This window comes from Suricata suricatta, chromosome 9 (genome assembly GCF_006229205.1).
Source record: "Suricata suricatta isolate VVHF042 chromosome 9, meerkat_22Aug2017_6uvM2_HiC, whole genome shotgun sequence".
Classification (NCBI taxonomy): domain Eukaryota; kingdom Metazoa; phylum Chordata; class Mammalia; order Carnivora; family Herpestidae; genus Suricata; species Suricata suricatta.
Genome location: NC_043708.1, coordinates 1,944,638 through 1,963,630, shown reverse-complemented (window position 1 = coordinate 1,963,630; position 18,993 = coordinate 1,944,638). Strand labels below are relative to the sequence as shown.

The window sequence follows — 18,993 nt, the reverse complement described above, 5'->3', positions numbered from 1 at the left end:
CTTTCTGTTTTTAGGCGGGGTCTTTCAAGTGCTAAGTCTGAATACTGAGTTGAAGGGGGAGGGTGGTTAATCGCGTATTTAATTCTCCTGCTATGCCTGGAGATCAAGTGACAGAGCGAAGCTTCTACATAGCTAATTAAGAAAACAAGGAAAAAGCTTTCTAATTAGGGAAAACAGAAAAAGAATAAACTATTAAAAAAGTGGTCAGATTAATTTCCCTGGAGATCAGGGACAAATGCAAAGACATTTAGCTCTGGCATGAATTGGGCAAATTTCTGTCAAGCTGACAGAATATAAAGTCGAATGTTGAAAACAACTATAGTGACTTAGAAACACCGGCACAGCTACATTAAAGAATCCAGAAAGGAAGAGAAACTGCCCTAAAAAAGTGATGGTTATTCAGGGGCAGTGCCCTCTGCCTGCTCTGTGACACCTGGACCCGCGGGGTGGCGCCCTGGGCAGGAGTACGTGGCCCCGTGCCTCAGTTTCCCCGCTGCGCAGGAAGGACACCGTGTGTGTGGGGCTGCCCTTGCAGCAGGAGCTGCGCCCGCTCAGGAAAATCGCCTGACGGGCCGTAGACGGCGGGCCCCGGGCGTGGCGGCAGCAGGGCCCAGTGTGGCGCCGGGGGGATCCCGGTGGCCATGGGCCTCCCAGCAGAGGACAGCAATGCCTTCCCTGTCCTGGGAGGAAGGGGACTTCCAAGCCACAATTCTTACCGGAGCATCCGTCAGTCACACATGTGCATGGAATTAAGATGCTGATCTCAAAAACATGACCTCACCAGCCGCCTTTCTCCAGGAACTACAGAGAACGTGTGTTCCAAAACCAAAAGAACGGACCGAGAAAGAGGAAGATGCGTGACTCGGAGGACAAGGGCTCCCGTGCCGGGAGCCGGGAAGGGAGCGTCTCTGGGGACAGAGCCCCCCGGACGCCGCAGGGGCACCCAGGGCCAGAGGGGGCGGTTCCGAGAGAAGCACACCAGTGCGGCCCTGCGTGTACAGGGCTCTGTGACCCGGTCACGGGGGAACCGGCGAGTCTGGGGATAACTAGCGACAGCGGCCCCGGAAAAGTCCGCAAGTGAAAACTCAGGGCGGGCCATCACTACCTCCAGAGGAAACGACCTCTGGAAGCGTAAATATGGTGACTGCAAGGCCCATCTGTAACTCTCACACAGGCGTTTCCTGATGACCACCTGACGGGGAGTCACCCGCAGTCAGCACGTAGGAGCTGGGACGCTGGGGGAGGGTGTGTGGGAGAGGGCTGAGAGGGAGAGCTACTTCTGGAAAGATTAAATCTCTGTCTGAATAGATGTGATCTGACTGCCCCTCCTCTGCAAAAAAGAAAATGGCAAAAGAAGCCGGTTACTTAGAAGAGGCAAATGCCACCAGAAACAGTTTAGACAGCGGACACGCTTCCTGGGCCAGTGGAATCCGGGCAGGGCAGCACTCGTGTTTTCGCAGGAGCCCTGTGGCACTACCTGACTTGGAAAGACCGTCACCCTGAAACTACTGGATAAAAACAAAGTGAGACAAGCAAACCACCCACAGGACCGAGTCACTGTCCCCAACAGCAGCAAGAGGCGGGTGCGCACCCCCTTCCCTGAGCGCAGGACAGAGGGCCGGCGAGTGTCGCTCCCGGGGCCGAGCCCTTCTCCCCCACCGGGGGAGCCTGCCGTGGAACCGGAAGGTACGGCTGAGAAAGCAGACACAGCCAGGGAGCCCGGTGCGAGGGGGCGCGCACCCCAGGGGGAGGGCGAGCCAACGTCAGGGAAGTAGCTCAAGACAAGGGGCTCGGGCATCCTCATCACCCCACTGATGCTGGGACCTGCCGGGGCCCGGTGCCGGGGCCGCCCAGGGCCCGCCGACTGTGTGACTTCCGCATGCCTGGAGCCGCAGTCTTCGACACAGAGCGCCCTGAAAGGGCACTTTCACACATTCGATCCCGTTTCTGTAAAACATAAAACGTACACACCTGTGCACATAGTGAAGCTGGTGGATGGAGTCGATGGCCAGCACCATTTCACCGATGTAGAATCTTGCCATGTCTTCGGGAAGCTTGTCTTCAAACTTGCTGAGCAGGGTCAGTAAGTCACCACCCACGTAGTAATCCATGACCAAGTACTGCGGCAGGACGGGACAGGAGAGGACAGAACACTCAGTCAGCACGAGGCCAGGTCTGCCACGGACATTCTCCGGCCGTCTGGACGGCTGGCTTCCCTGCTGCTCCTGGGCCACCCAGCCGTCCCCACGCGGGGCCTCCTGGTACCAACACTCCTGTCCTTCCAGTCAGGCATCCGACAGAGAGCAAATCTCGATATACTGTATATTTAATTAGTGGGACAACTGAATAAAGAGTTTGAGGTTGGAGAAGGCACAACAGAAGCTAGTGACCCAAAAGAGAAACACTAGGAGTGACCCATCGAGGTCTACATCTACTGGGTTTAAAAGAGGAAGGAGAGGGGCACCTGGGTGGCCAGTCGGTCAAGCGTCCAACTTCGGCTCAGGTCATGATCTCACGGTTCGTGGGTTTGAGCCCCGCGTCAGGCGCTGTGCTGACAGCTCAGAGCCTGGAGCCCACTTCGGATTCTGTGTCTCCCTGTCTGTCTCGACCCTCCCCTGATCACATGGTCTCTCTGTGTCTCTCAAAAACTAATAAAATGTTAAAAAAAATTAAAAAAAAAAAGAGGAGAGAAGAATGATCTAACCTCCCCTGAAACTAGCAGCTTTTTTTTTCAAGTTCATTTATTTTTGAGAGCAAGGGGGCATGTGTGTGTTCTGTGCTTGAGCGGAGGAGGGGCAGAGAGAGAGTCCCAAGCAGGCTCTGTGCTGTCAGCACAGAGCCCAACAAGGGGCTTGAACCCATGAACCAGGAGACCATGACCTGAGCCAAAACCGAGAGACGATGCTCAACCGAATGAGCCCCCAAGCCTAGCCCCTCTGTAAGCACGGCGGTCCCAAGAACAAGCTAAAAGGCAGGTGCTTATGAGCACACCCCCACGAGCACTCAGAAAATCTCCTGCCTACGCAGAAACCAAAGCCAAAGGGGAGCGTGCCCAGTGCCGGGTGTCCTGCAGACAGGCCGGGGTGCAGGGCAGCCTCCTGTCTGAGAACAGCCTCTCTGTGCAGCCCCCTGAACGCTGTGGGGAAGCCTGGGTACGTGGCGACCCTGACGGGGGCATTGCCCAGGCCAGAGAGGCCCAGGACGGGGGAGTCGGGCGCAGTGCCCGGCCTCATGGGAAGCCCCTCCCTCGAAGCCAGGCTCCGTGGAAGAGACGGGTGCTCTGGTCCGAGCAGTGAGCTTCTGCCTCGTCACCACAGAGGAACTGCCACCGCCGTGTTTACTGAGCCACAGAAACAGTCATTTATTATTTACTGAGAACCCGACAGCAACCATGAGCGGCACCGTCCAGGGAGCACCTAGGACACCAGGTGCCTCCGGGCTTGGGCCTCCGCCCACCCTCTCCCTGATGCCCACAGCGTCCCGCTGGCCGGCGAGGAAACGAGGCTTGATGACACGCCCCATGTCCCCAGCCCATGAGCGACAGAGCTAGGATCTGAACGCAAGCAGTTAGACCCGGGCCCACAGCGCCAGAGATGGTGCTTGGTGCCTCGAAAGAAAGGAGAGTAAGTGGCTCGCTGCGGGCTCCCCTGGGGAGGAGGCTTCACTCAGGGCCCCGCTCTCGAGAGCACCCCTGCGGCCAGCCTGCTGTCCTGCCATGCGCCGCTGTCAGGACTCACCTGAGCGGCCCCACCCCCGCCCGGGTCTCCCAGCACTGATGCCCGCCTGTCCCAGGGCAGGCGTCCTGGGGGACTGCTTCCGCCCCGCCCACGCCCGAAACGACTCCTCAATGCCACGCAGAGCCAGTGCTGCCCCTTGTTCGCTCACTCGCTCGGCCGTGAGGGGTGCTCCTCACAGAGCTGGCACCGAGGGCAGGGAGGGAGACCATAAGCGAGCATGGAGATGGTCACAATAATGTCAGTGCTAAGCACGAAAGAAAACTCGATCACGCGGCACTCCAGGCCACAACCATGGCTGCAATGTCTGTGGCCTACACCACCAGCAGGAGCCAGTCGGGGCCTGGGCCAAGGTCAGGTCCCAGACGCAGGGGTGTGTGCAGGGAGGGTGGGGCTGAGGCCACGGTGAGGACCGCAGGCCCCACTCTGAGAGCCGGGAAGGCCCTCTGACTGCCAGCAAGTCCGGAGAGGGGCTGGGAGGCCAGGACGTGGTCCCGGCAGGAGGGGACGGGGACAGGCTCTGGGGAGCAGACCACCAGCGGGCGTGCGGGGTGATGGGAGAAGCTGCCCAGCCCCCACAGAAAGCGGCAGGAGCAAGTGAAGCACGCATCTGGCCAAGTCTCAACAGCCTCCACGCCGGCATCGAATTCTAAACAGAAGCATGAACCACATTACAGCGGCCTAAACACGATCGAGGGGCTGCGGAGAAGGAGCCTATAAGGAGAGTGAGCTCTGAGGGGCTACGAGGCAGACGCTTACTCTCAGAATACGAACTAGACCACTTACTTCCTCTGTCACGGAACACAGTGAACTAAGGTAACAGGGCAACACCCTTCTAGTTATTGGAGAAACAGGTATAATTTCGACGACACGCCAAGTTTAGAAGCGCCCAACGGAAGTTACACGTGAACGGGCTCCACAGGGCAGGGCCGCGAACCCGCAGGACGCGGGATGCCGGACGCGGCCTGCTTCTCCACCGCCTCACCATGGGGGCCAATGCCAGGGTCCCAGAGAGGAGGAGCCTGTCCGACCGCACCACTCGGGAGTGGCAGGGACGGCAGCCGGCCACGGTCCACGAACCCCAGTACCGGGGCCCAGGTCCACACATGAGGAAGCCCGGGGCCCCTGCCTTCCTTCTTCTTAATTTTCACTGTATCCCTATTTGTGCAACTCCAAACCCTCAAGAAGATGGCTTCTTGGCCACGATTCCTAACTGACCACCTGAAATCAGAATTAGCCCGGTCACGCCTACCCCTCCAGACTGCAGCACGCTATGCTGATTTCAGGAAAGACTAAACAAAGAAGGTTGTTTTCCTTCCACGCAGATCTGCTCTGCCTAAACTCCTCGAAGCTTCATTCAAGTCAGAAACAGGTCAGAAATGGGCCGGAGACGGTGCCCCCTGGGAGGGGGTGACGTGGAGAGTACCCATGGCATTGGCACGCTGCGGTCTGTTGGGGAAGAGCCCTGAGTGCCATCTCCCGTCACAGGCCCACAACACGCTTGGGCAAGTGACTGCACCCCTTCCTGCTCCCGACGCCACCCTATTTAAAGAGCAGGACAAGCATCAGGGCCTAAGGCACGGCCCCGGGGAAGACGGGGCTGACCCAGGCGGCTCTGCCTGAGAAACCCAGCATGCCCTGGGCAGACGCAAATATGCGTATTCTAAATTCTAAATAGAGAGTATAACAAACCATCTCACCTAATTCTGCATGTTCGAAACTGAGGAATTTCTTTGATGTATGGAAGAGATGCTTGTAAGAGGAATAACAGACCCCACGCCCGCGTGCCGTACCCACGTGCCTTAGGATCGGAGCACGGCAGCAGGCGTGGGCTCGGGGAGGCGGAGCTTAGGGCCGGCCCCAGGCTGTGCTGGCCCTGGAAGCCGCCGTGGCCACTGCTCGGGTGGCACAGGCAGGAGCACAGACAGGAGCCGGGCAGGGACTGTGCTCGCCCCGCACACCGGAGCTCCTCGTAAGGACCTCTTCGGGTTTAGGCGAACCCGAGGCCACACGGTCACTCCAGGATCACAAGCGGCTCAGAGCACAGGTCTGGTTGCCCTTCGCTGTGAGCCGCCGTCTGGTGTCTGTCCTACCGGGCACACGTGTGCATCGCACAGCGGCCTGGCCAGGACTGAAAGTCAGCCCCCACTCAAGTCACAGGAACAGATGACAGGAGTCCCCCCAAAACCCGCGTCAGAAGGTCTCAGCGAGCCCGCTCGTCCGGGCAGGACTGGTGTCCTCAGGCGACCGCAGGCCTTGGGGACACAGCCACTCGGCGCCAAAGGTCCACCGCGGGTCCCCCTGGCCCTCTCTTCTCAAACGTAATCTAAGACAGAAAATGTCTTAAAAGCCCCAGTTTGTATAAATGTAAGAAACCCAGGGAACAAAAGTAATCAGGTTACCCAGTGATGAGACTCGTCTACCTTTAAAAAATCCGCCCGATTACTCCCTTAAAACCACCCCCTTGTTTTCTCTGGGCGCCAGAGACACGGTCAATTCCAAACCGCCCTGCTGAGATTTTAGCAGCTGCACGAAGGACCCCATAGGCGTCACCCCGCGCGGGCGGCGGGCCCGGGGCTCCGGCCGCCACCTACCAGGTAGTTCTCGTCCTGGAAGGCGTAGTGCAGCGCCGTGATCCACTGGCAGTCGCCGTTCACCAGCACGTCGCGCTCCTCGCGGAAACAAGCGGTCTGCAAGGGGTGGGGGAGAGTCGGTCTGGGCCCGTCCAAGGAGCACAGTCCTAGGCCCAGGGGTCCCTGCCGGGACAGAGGCTCTGGAGCTGCGTCACCTGCCTTCCAGGCTGCAGGAAGCTCGGCCTCCCTCCCGCCGCCCCTCCGGCCCCGAGCCTTCGGAGAGCTCGCTGGCTCAGGACGGCCCCTGTCCCTTCCACCCGCCCCTTCCACAGCCGACACGGGAGAGCCAACCCGACTTGCTTTCCTAGGAGGGGGCCCTCGCACCCAGCACTGCCCGACCTCTCTCGGCCAGCCGCTTCCTCTCGAGAGCCTGCAGTGTGGACACCCCACGTGTGCACCCCTGTCGCACACCTAAGTTCAGCAGCCACACGGCTGGCAGGAAAGGGCACACACCTGCTTACTGATCTGAGTGCGAAAACGTGACTTATTTACAGTAACTGGTGCCCAAGGTCATAGCCGGATTCCATGAAGGAGTGCGGCCGACAGCACGCAGGGAACAGCCTACCTCTCGGGCTGTCACGTTTATTTTAAGCGCTTTACTACACAGGCGGCACCTGTATTTACAGGTGACCAGGTACTCTCTCTCTTTACTGACCATCTGAAATTTTAACTCCCTCTATATGTGAAACTTGCAAAGCGTAACAAAAACAACAGTGGCTCGACGGGGAGCCCCTGCCTGGTCTCCGAGGAGACCCCCACTGCTTCGGAACTTGTCTTTTCCTATCAGCTTGCTATTCTAATCTTGTACAAGTTCTTACTTCAAAATGAAAGGACAAGTAGGTGTGCCCCAATTCCACTAATTTTTTTTTTTGAGAGAGAGAGAGACAGTGTGAGCAGGGGAGGGTTGGAGAGAGGAGGAGACAAAGAATCTGAAGCAGCTCCAGGCTCTGGGCTGTCAACACAGAGCCCAATGCGGGGCTTGAACCCATGAACCATGAGATCATGACCTGAGCCAAAGTCGGGCACTTAACCAACTGAGCCGCCCAGGCGCCCCCGATCCTACTAATTAAAAGCAGATAAAATAATTCAAATGGGCTGGCAATTAGCTTACACTGTCCAAACTCGCAGAGACCAATGCTATGCCCCCAGCCTGCAGGGTCCGGCACAAGACAGCCGCAAGGAAGCCCCAGGGCTGGGACCACAGACGCTCCACGCTCCCTGGAGCGTCTAGCTGTCCACGTTTAGGATAAAAGCTGTTCATAAACTCAAGATTACCGGCATGGTGACCCATGGACAGGAAATAAATGTATCTTTCAGCAGTTTTGTTTTGAGAGCCTTCAGGACTTTTATAACGAGCAAAACAGAAGCTCGGCATGATCCACAAAGTTATGAATTCACAGCTCAGCGACTTTTCTACCACCCCCTCTTGTAAAATAAACTTATTAGGAATAAAAAGAGAAATGACTTTAACCAGCATTTTATATCAATATTTTGTTTTTATATGTATCACACACACACCCCATCCCACGCACCCTGGAATAATTGTAATAATTAGCAGACATCCTTGGACTTTTCGGAGTAGGATCTCTATAATCAGATTTAAATTTTCATAATTTCAAAATGTACTCACCATGACATCTGGGTACATACTAGCTAGTATGATAAGGTGGGGGCCACCGCTCCCTTACCTTGGGTCTGTCTTTCTTTCTCTCTCTCTCTCTCTCTCTCTCTCTCACACACACACACACACCCCTCCCTCCGGACGGACACACACACACACACACACACACACACACTCCCTCCCTCCCTCCATCCCTGAACAAGTCACATTAAATACACTCGGCTACCTCCTTCAATAAACCAATCACTCCTCTAAAAATATAAACTTGAGTGAATTTGCTACTAGCATTTATTTTCCCGTTCCCACGGAAGTCACTTCCGTGATCTCCCTGGGCCCCCACAGCGCGGCGGAGCCACGGAGAAGGGCCGCTGAGGCGGAGGCGCGGCCCAGGCGACCACAGACACAGTGCTGCCTCAGTCGCGCAGGCTGCATTCGTGAGCCGTGAAGGCGAGGCTGGTGCCAGGCTCCAGGGCAGAAGGGGGTGGGGGGTATGGCTGGGGAAGAGCAGCCCGTGACCCACAGGCAGGACGAACTCAGGACACCAAGTGGGAGCACCCGCCCACCAAGTTCTGGACAACCTGAGCTCAGGGGAGGGGTCTGAGCAGAACGGACGCTGGTACCCGCCCAATGGGGCAGCACCATCCCAGTAAGAACTACAGAACACAGAGGAAGGGCCACCTAAAATTACAAGGAAGGTTCAGAAGGACACGATGAGGGAGGCCAGACACCAGAGAAGCAGTTCCCGAAGGAGGTGGTGGCCAATCCTAGGGGTGTTCGGTCCCGGGGCGAGCCTGTTTCACAGCCGGGGCAGAGCAGAAATGGCACCAAGGGCGTTCAGCCTGGGGGAGCCCAGCGAGGGGACATGAGCTAAGTGACAGAGCCTTGGAAAGGAAGGATGCTTGGCTCCCTGGCGTGAAGTGGAGGACCACAGAGGATGGGGTGAAGGCAGACCGGGGGGAGTCTGGTGGAACCAGAGGAAGAGCGCAGGCTGGCCCGCAGCCTCACCGGCTCCATCAGGGGCCGAAGCCGTGAAATAAGACCCAGATGGACAGACACATGCCAGGCAGTGACCACCTACTTATGCCTGTGATCTGCGCCCTCCCTTGAGGGCGAATACAGACATTTCTGTACTTAGCAGGCTCCAAATTCAAGTACGCCTTGGGCACGTGAAGCGGAGCGGACCTAGACGCCCCACGTTTCCTGGAAGGCTTTGACCGGTCTCGGCAGTGAGCAGCCCTCGAGGGGGAGGAGCGCGGGGGGCGGAGATGGTGGCGACAAGACGCAGGTCACCCTTGTCCGGCAGGGAGGCCCGATCTGCGAGGCGGGCGTCGGGACCCAGCGGGGCCTCATGTGCCCCTCACAACCCCCTCGCCTGCTGTTACGCCCCCCTCCACGCTCACCTCTGCTCTTTTAAGCATTTCCCACTTGTTGAGGATTTTCATCGCATAAATTCGTTCAGTGTTCTTCATTTTGACAACAGCAACCTGGAACAGAAACAGGAGTTTAACAAAAATGCAGTTAACGGAACCAAAGCCAGCACACATTTTCACGTAACCACAGTGAAATCTCAAGCGCCCGGAGAAAGGAACCCCTGGAAAACGAGGCGCTGAGGAAGAAAAGTTTTCACGTAAGTACAGATCCGCGCTGTGACTGGAGCCGGCCGCTGGTGTGCAGCCCGACCTCACGGCTCCGCTCCGAGGTGGGCGGAGGGGGCGCGGCGGGGCCGCCCTCCTCCTTGGTGCACACCTGCGACTTCTGTCACAGAAACTTTAAAAATCCACTCGCTGCGCCCCCCCTTCCCCCGTGCCCCACATTCGTCCTGCCTGCCCTGCAGGGGCCGCGTGTGCCTGTCCCTCCTGCTGCCGGCCTCTGCCTGCCAGCTCTGCCGCTGAGACTCGTTCTCCAAGGGGTGATGAATGCCTGCGTGGGCTCCGGAGTGGGACTTAGGCAAATTCTCCTTTGTGCCTCGGTTTCTACAACCAGAAAATGGGTAACAGCAGTACCGGCCCAAGACTGCTATGAGGACAGAAGAAGCCAGACGCCTAAATGCTCTCAGAATGGTATTAGGCACATAGCTGGCTGTCAGCCACCTTCTTCAAGGTACAATTCAAACACCACCTCTTCCAGGAAGTCCTACTGGATTTCCTGGTCCCTGCCAAATCTCAGATGAGCTCTGACATCACTACCAATACCAGATACGATGTCTGCACCATCACACGGCACACTCTACCCTGTAAAACTCACTCACTGGCCTAAGTCCCCATCACAAAACCCTAAGTTCCTTACTTATGGCTGTTCTTTTCACTGCCAATGGCAAACAGTCACACAGCAGGGATAAACAATGATTTACTTCCTTGATTTCTAAATGACGCAGGTCACACAGTAATGTCGTCAAAGTGAGCACACTAGCCAACGTGCCCCGGGCACTCTCCCCATGCCATGAACTGTCCTCAGGAGCTGACCTGCACCCTCTCAGGTAACCCTCGCCACAGCCCTCAATGGTGGCTATTTTACATCCGTATTTCACAGATGTGGAATCTGAGGCCGAGAGGTTTAGATAACACGCTAACAAGCAGCAGAGTCTAACATCAACTGCACGCACAGTGAGGATTATAAAGACAGTTACAATTAAATATTCTCTTCCCTGGGCCTGATGATGAGGGTGGGGGTCCCTGACGGAAGCCCAGAGTCTGCTGAGGGTCAGACGCCCCTCCCACAGCACGGGGCTTGCAGCCAGGCTCCCGTAGCCGCCGTGTGGAGACCGTCCTCCAGTCACTCCCTCGGTCACCTCTCCCGCTGCCACCCCAGTGCTCTTCTTGTCACACCTGCTTCAGCGGCTGTTTATTAGCTCTGGTCTCAGGAGCACTGACCAAGCTCGCCGCGGTCCTGGATGGAGAATAAAGAAGGCTGAACAATGGTGAGCTCTCCAAAGTGTCCAAGACCACACGCTCTGGGCACACATTTCATCATCATGTTAGACGTGTCAATTTCTTCCTAGAAATCAGCTACAATCAATAGGTGAAATGTCAGTGTTTAAAGAAAAAAGGCTACTATAATGTAATCCCTATCCAAATATTGATGACATTTTTCACAGATAGAATAAATAATTCAAAAGTCTGCACGGAACCAAAAAGGCTCCAAAGAGCCAAGATGATCCTGAGAAAGCGCAAGCCGGCAGCGTCCATGCCCAGACTTCACACTGCACCACACGGCCTCAGCGGGCTCAGCAGCACAACGCCGGCACAGACAGACACACAGACCAACCCATCCACAAAGGAGGCAGGAGTTTGCGATGGGGCGTGACCATGTCTCCAACGGTGCACGGAAAACTACATGCAAAGGAATGAAACTGAACCATTCTCTTACACCATTCAAAAAAAACACTCAAAATGGATTAAAGACTTAAATAGAATATAACACCTTGAAACCATAAAAATCCTACAAAAAACACAGGCAGGAACCTCTTGGACCTTAGCCTTAGCAGTATTTTTCTGGATCTGTCTCCCCAGGCAAGGAGCAAAAACAAAGCCCTGGGACCACATCAACCAAAAAGGCTTCTGCACATCAAAGGAAACCACTAACAAACAGAAAGGTAGCGGAGGGAATGGGAGAAGATACCTGCAAAAGACACAGCCCATAAGGGGTTATGTCTACAACAGATCATGAACTCGCGAAAGTACCAAAAAAGCAAACAGTGGAATTTTAAAAATAGGTAGAAAACTAAAGCAGACATTTCTCCAAAGAAGACATCCGGACGGCCAACGGACACATGAAAAGACGCTCCACCTCACTCATCAGGGAAATGCGAATCCAAGCCACAAGGTACCGCCTCACACCTGTCAGAATGGTATTATCAAAAAGCCAAAATTAAAAAAAAAAAAAAAGTGTCAGCAAGGACCTGGAGAAAAGGAAGCTGTTGTGCACTCCGCTGGGAATGTAAATCGAGGCAGCCACTGTGGAGAACCATATGGAGGGTCCTCAAAAATTTTTAAATATAACTACCATCTCATCCAGCAATTCCTCTTCTGGGTATTTATCCAAAGAAAACAAAAACACTGATTCAAAAAGACAGATGCATCCCTAGTTCACCGCAGCCTTATTTACAACAGACAAGATGTGGCAATAACCTACGTGCCACGAGCTGACGTGTAGAGAACACACCGTGTGCACATACACGGGAACACTGCGCAGCCACGAAGAGGGTGAGGTCTCCCCGTTTGCAGTAACGTGGATGGACCTAGAGGGTATAACGCTATGTGAACTAAGTTCAGACAGAGAAAGACAAACACAAAATGATTTCCCTTTCATGTAGAATCTAAAAAACAAAACAAAACAGAAACAGACTCACAGGTGCAGAGAACAATCCGGTGGTCACCAGAGGGGTGTAATGGGGGGGAAGCTTCTTAGTATTTAGTACAGAAATGGTCTCGCTTGGAAGAAATGGTAGAGCTGATAACTTTTGAGGAAAATAATGGAATTCTGAAGATTACAAGCCTCATGAACAATCTGGGTCTTGCTAAAAATGACATGCTGAGCACCCTCGTCTCTTACTAGACGCTTCTTCTTCAGAGGAGGCCTGTGAGGACACAAGACGCGTCCAGAAACTATGCCAATGTGTCTGATAAAATACCCAGAGGGAAAAAGAATGCATCTGCCCACAGAAAAACACCTGTCAAATCCAGAACATGTAGAAGTGAAATGTATGTGTAAAATTTAATGTGAAAACAAGCAAAACCCCTGTATATTGAACAAGCTTTCTCTGCTGCACAACTTATCAAATAAACAATCTGCAAAAATGTTGTTTAGTTTACCGGAAACTTTTTCTTGGCCCAAAACTCAGTCTCACTTGCATCGAAGAGAGACGATGCTCCAAGTTACCTCTACAATTAGACGTTTCCGTAAAGAAGCACAAATAGAAGTAATCTTACACAACGTTACAAAAAGGATCCGGGGACACGACAGCTACGTGTAATACTGACGCCAGCCCAGGTCCAGTAACAGAGGGACCAAACAATGCTGCAAAGAACACCACTGGACCACCTGAGAAAAGTCATGTGCGACCGGAGAGCAGGTGCAGGATCACAACCAGCCCAGGAGCCGGTGCCGGTGGTGCCACTACGGCCATGTGATGCCCGCAGTGGTAGTGACGTCCTAGCTGTGGCAGGGGAGGGCTGGCGAGCATGTGCAGGGAGCCGGCCGGGTCACAGGATGGCTGGGAGGGGTCGGGGAGGGGCTCCCACCGGCCGCTGAAGCCTGGAGAGGGAGCAAAGGTGAGGGAGAGAATCCAAGGGCTTTGGCGAAGGCCTGGCCAGGACGGATTTTCTTAGTTTGGAGGAGTTTATACGGTGATACAGGCCATCTTCGCTGAAACTCAGAAAGCCGAGACGGGCATGAAGCTCCCTGGCAGAGTGAGCAGCAGAGGCAATGACGGCCCGCTGTGGCACAAGGCCGCCGTCTCACCCCTGTCTCCGTTCTTCCTCCTGGAGCCGACCTCCCCCACCCCTGCCCGCTGGCCTCCCAGCCCCCCCCAACCCTGCGCGCAGGGTGCGGCGTCACCGCAGACCCCCGCGAGGCCTGGGCCTTGCTCGCTCTGCGCCCGGAGCCTACCCGGAGCCTGCTGCCAGGGACACAGTCAGCAAAAGTAGATGCTCTGCTGAATCGGGTTCAGTCTTAAAAGGTCTCCTTCTCCTCACTAAACAACAACAAAACCAGACCTTACGTCATCACCTAACCCACCCCAACGCAGAGAGGTGTTATTTCTGAGAACTCACTTTTTTCCCCACTGTGGTGCTGCCTCCCTGCAGCCCTCCCCTGGGTGAGACTCACTCCCAGGGCCGGGGTGTGAGGCCAAGGCCAGGTGGCTGAGAGCAGGGTGTGAGGACAAGCGGTGACAGCCCGCCACAGGCCCCGGGGCTGGGGTGTGATGTGAGGCCAGAGAAGCGAGGGCACGGACGCACAACAGGCCACACTTGCTGGGGGGGCCAGGGCTTCCCACTCAGGGGCTGCCCACGCATTTTTGTGGGAGAGCTTTCTCTCTGGGCGCCCTGCTGCAGCCCTGCAGATAAAGCAGGGGGCCTGTCGGGGGCATGCAGCCGGGAGTCGCTGATGCAGGGGAGCGCTCCAGGGCAGGTGGAGGGCCCTGCGGCAGCTCGGCGGGGGCGGGGGGGGGGGGGGGGCACCGGGGGGCTTCGCCTCGGAGCTCACTGCTCTGATCTCTCTCTCCCAGACACAAGGGGAAACGTACGCCTTGCACAACAAATCCCGCAGGTTCTGTGGCACCTTATCGCCACGGCAGGGCGCGTCCCCGTCAGGCAGAGCGCACACACTGTGATGGGACAGGGCGGTCACTGCGGGGCCGCACACGCGACACCCTAGCCCCGCAGGGCTAAGGGGAAGCCTAAGCATAGGGTCAGTGCATTTAGAAGTTTACAAGGCCCGGCTCCTCCAGTACTAAGGGTAAAACCGCCTGGTTCTAGACTGCGGAGGGTGCCTGGGCCCGAGTGTCGGTGGGGGCACGATGCCCACCATACACAAAGCCTGGATGGGGGCGCCTGCTGCAGCCGGGCCTCTGGGTCTTGGCCGCCGGGCCTGGGCCGGGATGAGGCCGAGGGGAGGCCGACCCCCCCCACCCCCAACCCGGCGCAGGCCGGGCCCAGGCATTGCTGGAGCACCGCCCGTGGGCAGCCTGCATGTCGCCTTCCCCGCGCGCTGCAGAGGTGACTGCCAAGGTGTTTTCCAATTAACAGGTGGATTTTTAATAAACTTCTTTGTCTCCAAGAGACATCTGGGTCCGGCCAACATTCAGGGTAACTCACTGGTCACAAGTTTTGTTTTTATTTTTCTCCTCTGAATCGTACCCAGCAGGCTCCACCCAACAAGACCTACCCTCCAAGCGACAGCGACAACGACCTGGCCCCCCACCGACGCCCAGGGGCCTATACACCCGGCGGCTGTGACAGTCCAGGCAAAATGAGCAAATGATGTTGATCTTACCTCACCGAAAGCACCTCGTCCGATCACTTTAATTATTTCGAAGTCTTCTCGATGAAGCTGCATCTCCTTCACCAGCTGCGTAAACGGCTTCGCTGTAAATTTAAAAAAGTGAAATCAACAATTTACTCTAGGAAGTTGATACTATGTAAAAATCCAACAAACTGGGGCATTCCACTAAATGATACAGCTTTTTTAGGAAATAGAAAGGTTTACGTTTCAAAACGCATAGTATCGGACAAGTTCTGGGAAATCTGTGTCTGTGCTCTACGAACAGAGACGTTCATCCTTCGCTCCTGTCCTCCAGCATCTGCCGTGCCCAGCCCTGCCACGCTGAGCTGCTGGCAGAGACCATCACAGCTGAGACCTATGTCACAGAGCAAGAGACCGAGGGGCGCGGGGACGGCCCACTGTCGCTGGTCCTGAACACAAGCGGCGACTCCACTCCAGGCGAGCGCACGCCGGCCCGGTGGGGGCGTGAGAGAAGAGTCTCGATGGAGAGCGGCCATCTCTGAAACACAGGCAGTGCCCCTGGGCATCGTGACCACCCTGGCTAATCCCGTGGGGCCTCGAATAGCGACCTTGGTAAGAAACGGGCAGAAGGACTTTACGTGGCACTCACGTGTTCCGTGCATGATGATTCTATTATCACCCAGCATGCAGGGAGGAGAAAACTGAGCCAGGTTTCTGTGGACGGTGTGTTGGGTTGAATAGGGTCGCCCTGGCCCCCCGCCTCCCGATTTCAGTAGTGTCCACTCAGAATCTGTGAACATGGTGTTTTTTGGAAGTGGCCTCTTTGCAAATGTAGTTAAGATGGGGTCACAAACAAGAATGAGATGAGCCCTAAATGCAATAGGACTGATGTCCTTATTAGAAGAGGGAATTCAGGGGCGCCTGGGGGGCTCAGTCGGTTAAGCGTCTGGCTTCGGCTCAGGTCATGATCTCACGGTTCGTGGGTTCGAGCCCCACGTCGGGCTCTGTGCTGACAGCTAACTCAGAGCCTGGAGCCTGCTTCAGGTTCTGTGTCTCCCTCTCTCTGACCCTACCCTGCTGGCACTGTCTCTCAAAAATAAATAAAAAACATTAAAAAAGTTTTTTTAAGCGGGAATTCAGACACAGAAGGGAAAAAGCCATATGAAGATGGGAGGCACGGACTAGAGTGATTCAGTCGCAAGCCAAGGGATGCCAACTCCGCCAGAAGCTGGAAGAGGTGGGGTGGGGGTGGGGGGGAAGGTCTTCCCTGGGGCCTCCAGAGAGAGCACAGTTCTGCCTGCTCACACCTTGACTTTGGACTTCCGGCTTCCACAACTGTGAGAGGAAAATACCTGTTGTCTTAAGCCCCCCGTTCACGTAATTTGTTGTGAAACAGCCCCGGAAACCTCTCCAGAGATGTGGGCAGGCTCTCTCCAGGATCAGAGCGGGTGGCAGTACTGAGACAGACACCACATGGTTCAACGCCAGACGCAGCGCACGCCTGACCACCATCCATCCTGCCCTTGGTCTGACATCCGTAGAGTCAATCACGTCCCTTACACCTGCTCTTATTTTCACCTTCAGACCTAAGCCCACGTTTTACACTAGCCTTTATTCCACACAGTTTTTTTTTTTAATTCTCCACTACTAGTTCTCCAAAACATTTCCACTGGGCAAAGTGTGCAAGGGCTCTTTCTGTATTATTTCTCACAACTACACGTGCATCTGCAATTACCTCCACAAGCAGCCAGAAGGAAACCTGCAGTCTGACATTTTCTGGGTTTCTGACTTGAGCTCCATAGTACTACCTCACTTCTCCAGTGTTTCTCCTTAAATAGTTGCACAATACATACCACCGAGGTCTGGTCACCACGGTTCACTGATCACGGGAACAGCAGCCAAGGCAGCAGGACCGTGACTTGTCACCACTAGCTGTGCAGATGCCCATCAGCACAGAGATCAGGGAAGAGGACACGTGGGGATGGATTTAAAGAAGAAAAAAGAAAAAGGCCAGGCTAAAGAAAACCCTTGGGCTAGAACTTGAAAGGTTATCTATGGCTCATTGTTATTTCTTTCAAGTATCACCCCCAAACAACCACTCCCAGAACTCCCGATAGAAGCATGGACTTCAAGCAGCCCCTGGAAACCCCCGCCTCTCTCAGCAGTTTCTAGGGGCACCGCAGGGCACCGTTCGGTCTACAACGGAGAGAAACGAGCCAGCGAATCTCACCCGCTGCACTTGCCCACCAGAAGCGAGCGCGCGAGAGAGGAGAGCGAGCTGACGGGCCGCGGGCCAGCCGCGCACCGAGCAACGCGGAGATGCTCGCTCTGGCAGGGGCCGGGCGCCCCGTTCTGGGCTGTTCCACGAGACCCCCCCCCAGACGACGGAAGGCGGCAGCCATTGCCTTATATGTAACAGCCCGAAGGCGTGTTCACGGACACCCAAGAGCACCCCACCTGTGCGAGCCTCGCCCGTGGCCGTCCCACTCACGAGCGCAGGCATATTCCCTGTTTGTGCCGTCTGCATTCTGTCACTGCACTTCTTACATGTTCATGTTCCTGCTCTGCTCAGTTGTCACTTTGACAGCCGCAGCCCCCTCACTAAGCTGGCGCCCCAACAACGGTAATAAATCATGTGTCTGCTGAGCGCACAGGTCAAACTCTTAATTTTTAAATTAGGATCTTCTTATGGTGAATAAATTTGCAGTGAACATTTGCATGCACAGAAGCTTTTTTACTAAAGTACTTTTCAGGATGAACTTCCAGGATTCTCCAAAAGGCACTAATGTTTTTGTGGTTCCTATCCGTCACCACACAAGGAGGGCTCCCCCCCTTGACGGGCGGCGCTCTGCGCCCGCTGGGCCGGCCCCTGTGCCGTCACGAGGACAACCCACCCAGCACGTGGGCTCACCGATCACGTCTTCGTCTCGTTTAACCTACTGCACGAAGGCTTCATTCTGACTTGTCAAACATCACACTTGTAAACACCATGCTTCCGCTTGGTTCCTGCTTTTCATCTTAATTATGCTATTTTTATTTCACACAAATTACTTTTCATAAAAATATTTTCAATGAAACTGAACTGATTCACTTTTCCTTCATCATTTCGCTATTAGAGCCTACAAAGTTATCCACTCTTTAGAGATCTGACATTCAATCCTATTTTTTGCTAAATGGCTTTTAAAAATAGCCAGCTATTCATCTGTTGTGGACAGCAGGGGGTGTGTCTTACTTTCCCGCCGGGGGCCCGGCTCCCATTCAGGAGCCGCAGGTCCTCGGCGCGCCACCCGGCAGCCAGCCACCCCAGAGAAGTCACCTCGTCCTCAAGGACCAAGTGTCCTCGCCGGCCTGAGGGCCCCACGGACCCTGGGGATCCAGGCAGGTGGGAGCCACCCACATGCCCTGACGGCTCCGTCCCTGTTCTTCCCACATCGGTCACTCACTCCTCTTCCTCATCAAGTCCCCTCCTCCTCTCTGACGGCCACAGTTTCATTGCTTCTGCCTTCTACACGGGGCTACACAAATTTCCCCGAAATGGGTAGACGTGGATTCACCAGTGCAGCCACATAAACAGGGGAAAACCATGGAAAAGGAGACGAACACTTGAAAAGACCCGACAGCTCTGAGGACACACTGAAAATGTGACACTGGTGTGTACAGATCACGAAGAGAAGCACGCCACAGCGGCAGACCGCCATGACTACCGCGCAGGTGCAGGGGGCCACCAAGTCACGCTGATCCCACCGGACTCCTCAGGTGAGAGGCAGAGAGAGGGGCATTTCAAGTGGGCTGTCAACCAGAGTCCACACAAAACCAGGGCAACCTGCCATCCGCGCTGGGCAGAGCCCAGAGACAGATGCACACCAGCTATGTGAGCAGGTTTCACATGAAGAACGTTAACCAGCAACTCCGAGGGCAGAGGGGAGGCTCAGCTCCCAGAGGCAGCAGGTGCACATGCAGGAAGCGACACAACCACCTGTGGGGTCAGGGAGCCAAAGGAAGGTGCTGGACTTCCGGAAACCTAGGCAAAGGGCTCTACACC

The 18,993-nt window shown here is 55.4% G+C and overlaps 1 protein-coding gene across 1 annotated transcript in view; it reads right to left on the bottom strand.

Moving 5' to 3' along the window:
- CDC42BPB (CDC42 binding protein kinase beta) overlaps positions 1–18,993 on the bottom strand; it is a 94,751-nt gene that overhangs the window by 40,666 nt on the left and 35,092 nt on the right. Inside the window, exons 2-5 of the mRNA XM_029950799.1 lie at positions 14,982–15,073; positions 9,389–9,472; positions 6,329–6,424; positions 1,972–2,120 (exon numbers count right to left, since the gene is read on the bottom strand). Of these exons, the coding sequence (XP_029806659.1) occupies positions 1,972–2,120; positions 6,329–6,424; positions 9,389–9,472; positions 14,982–15,073 (421 nt within the window). The remainder of the gene's footprint in view (positions 1–1,971; positions 2,121–6,328; positions 6,425–9,388; positions 9,473–14,981; positions 15,074–18,993) is intronic.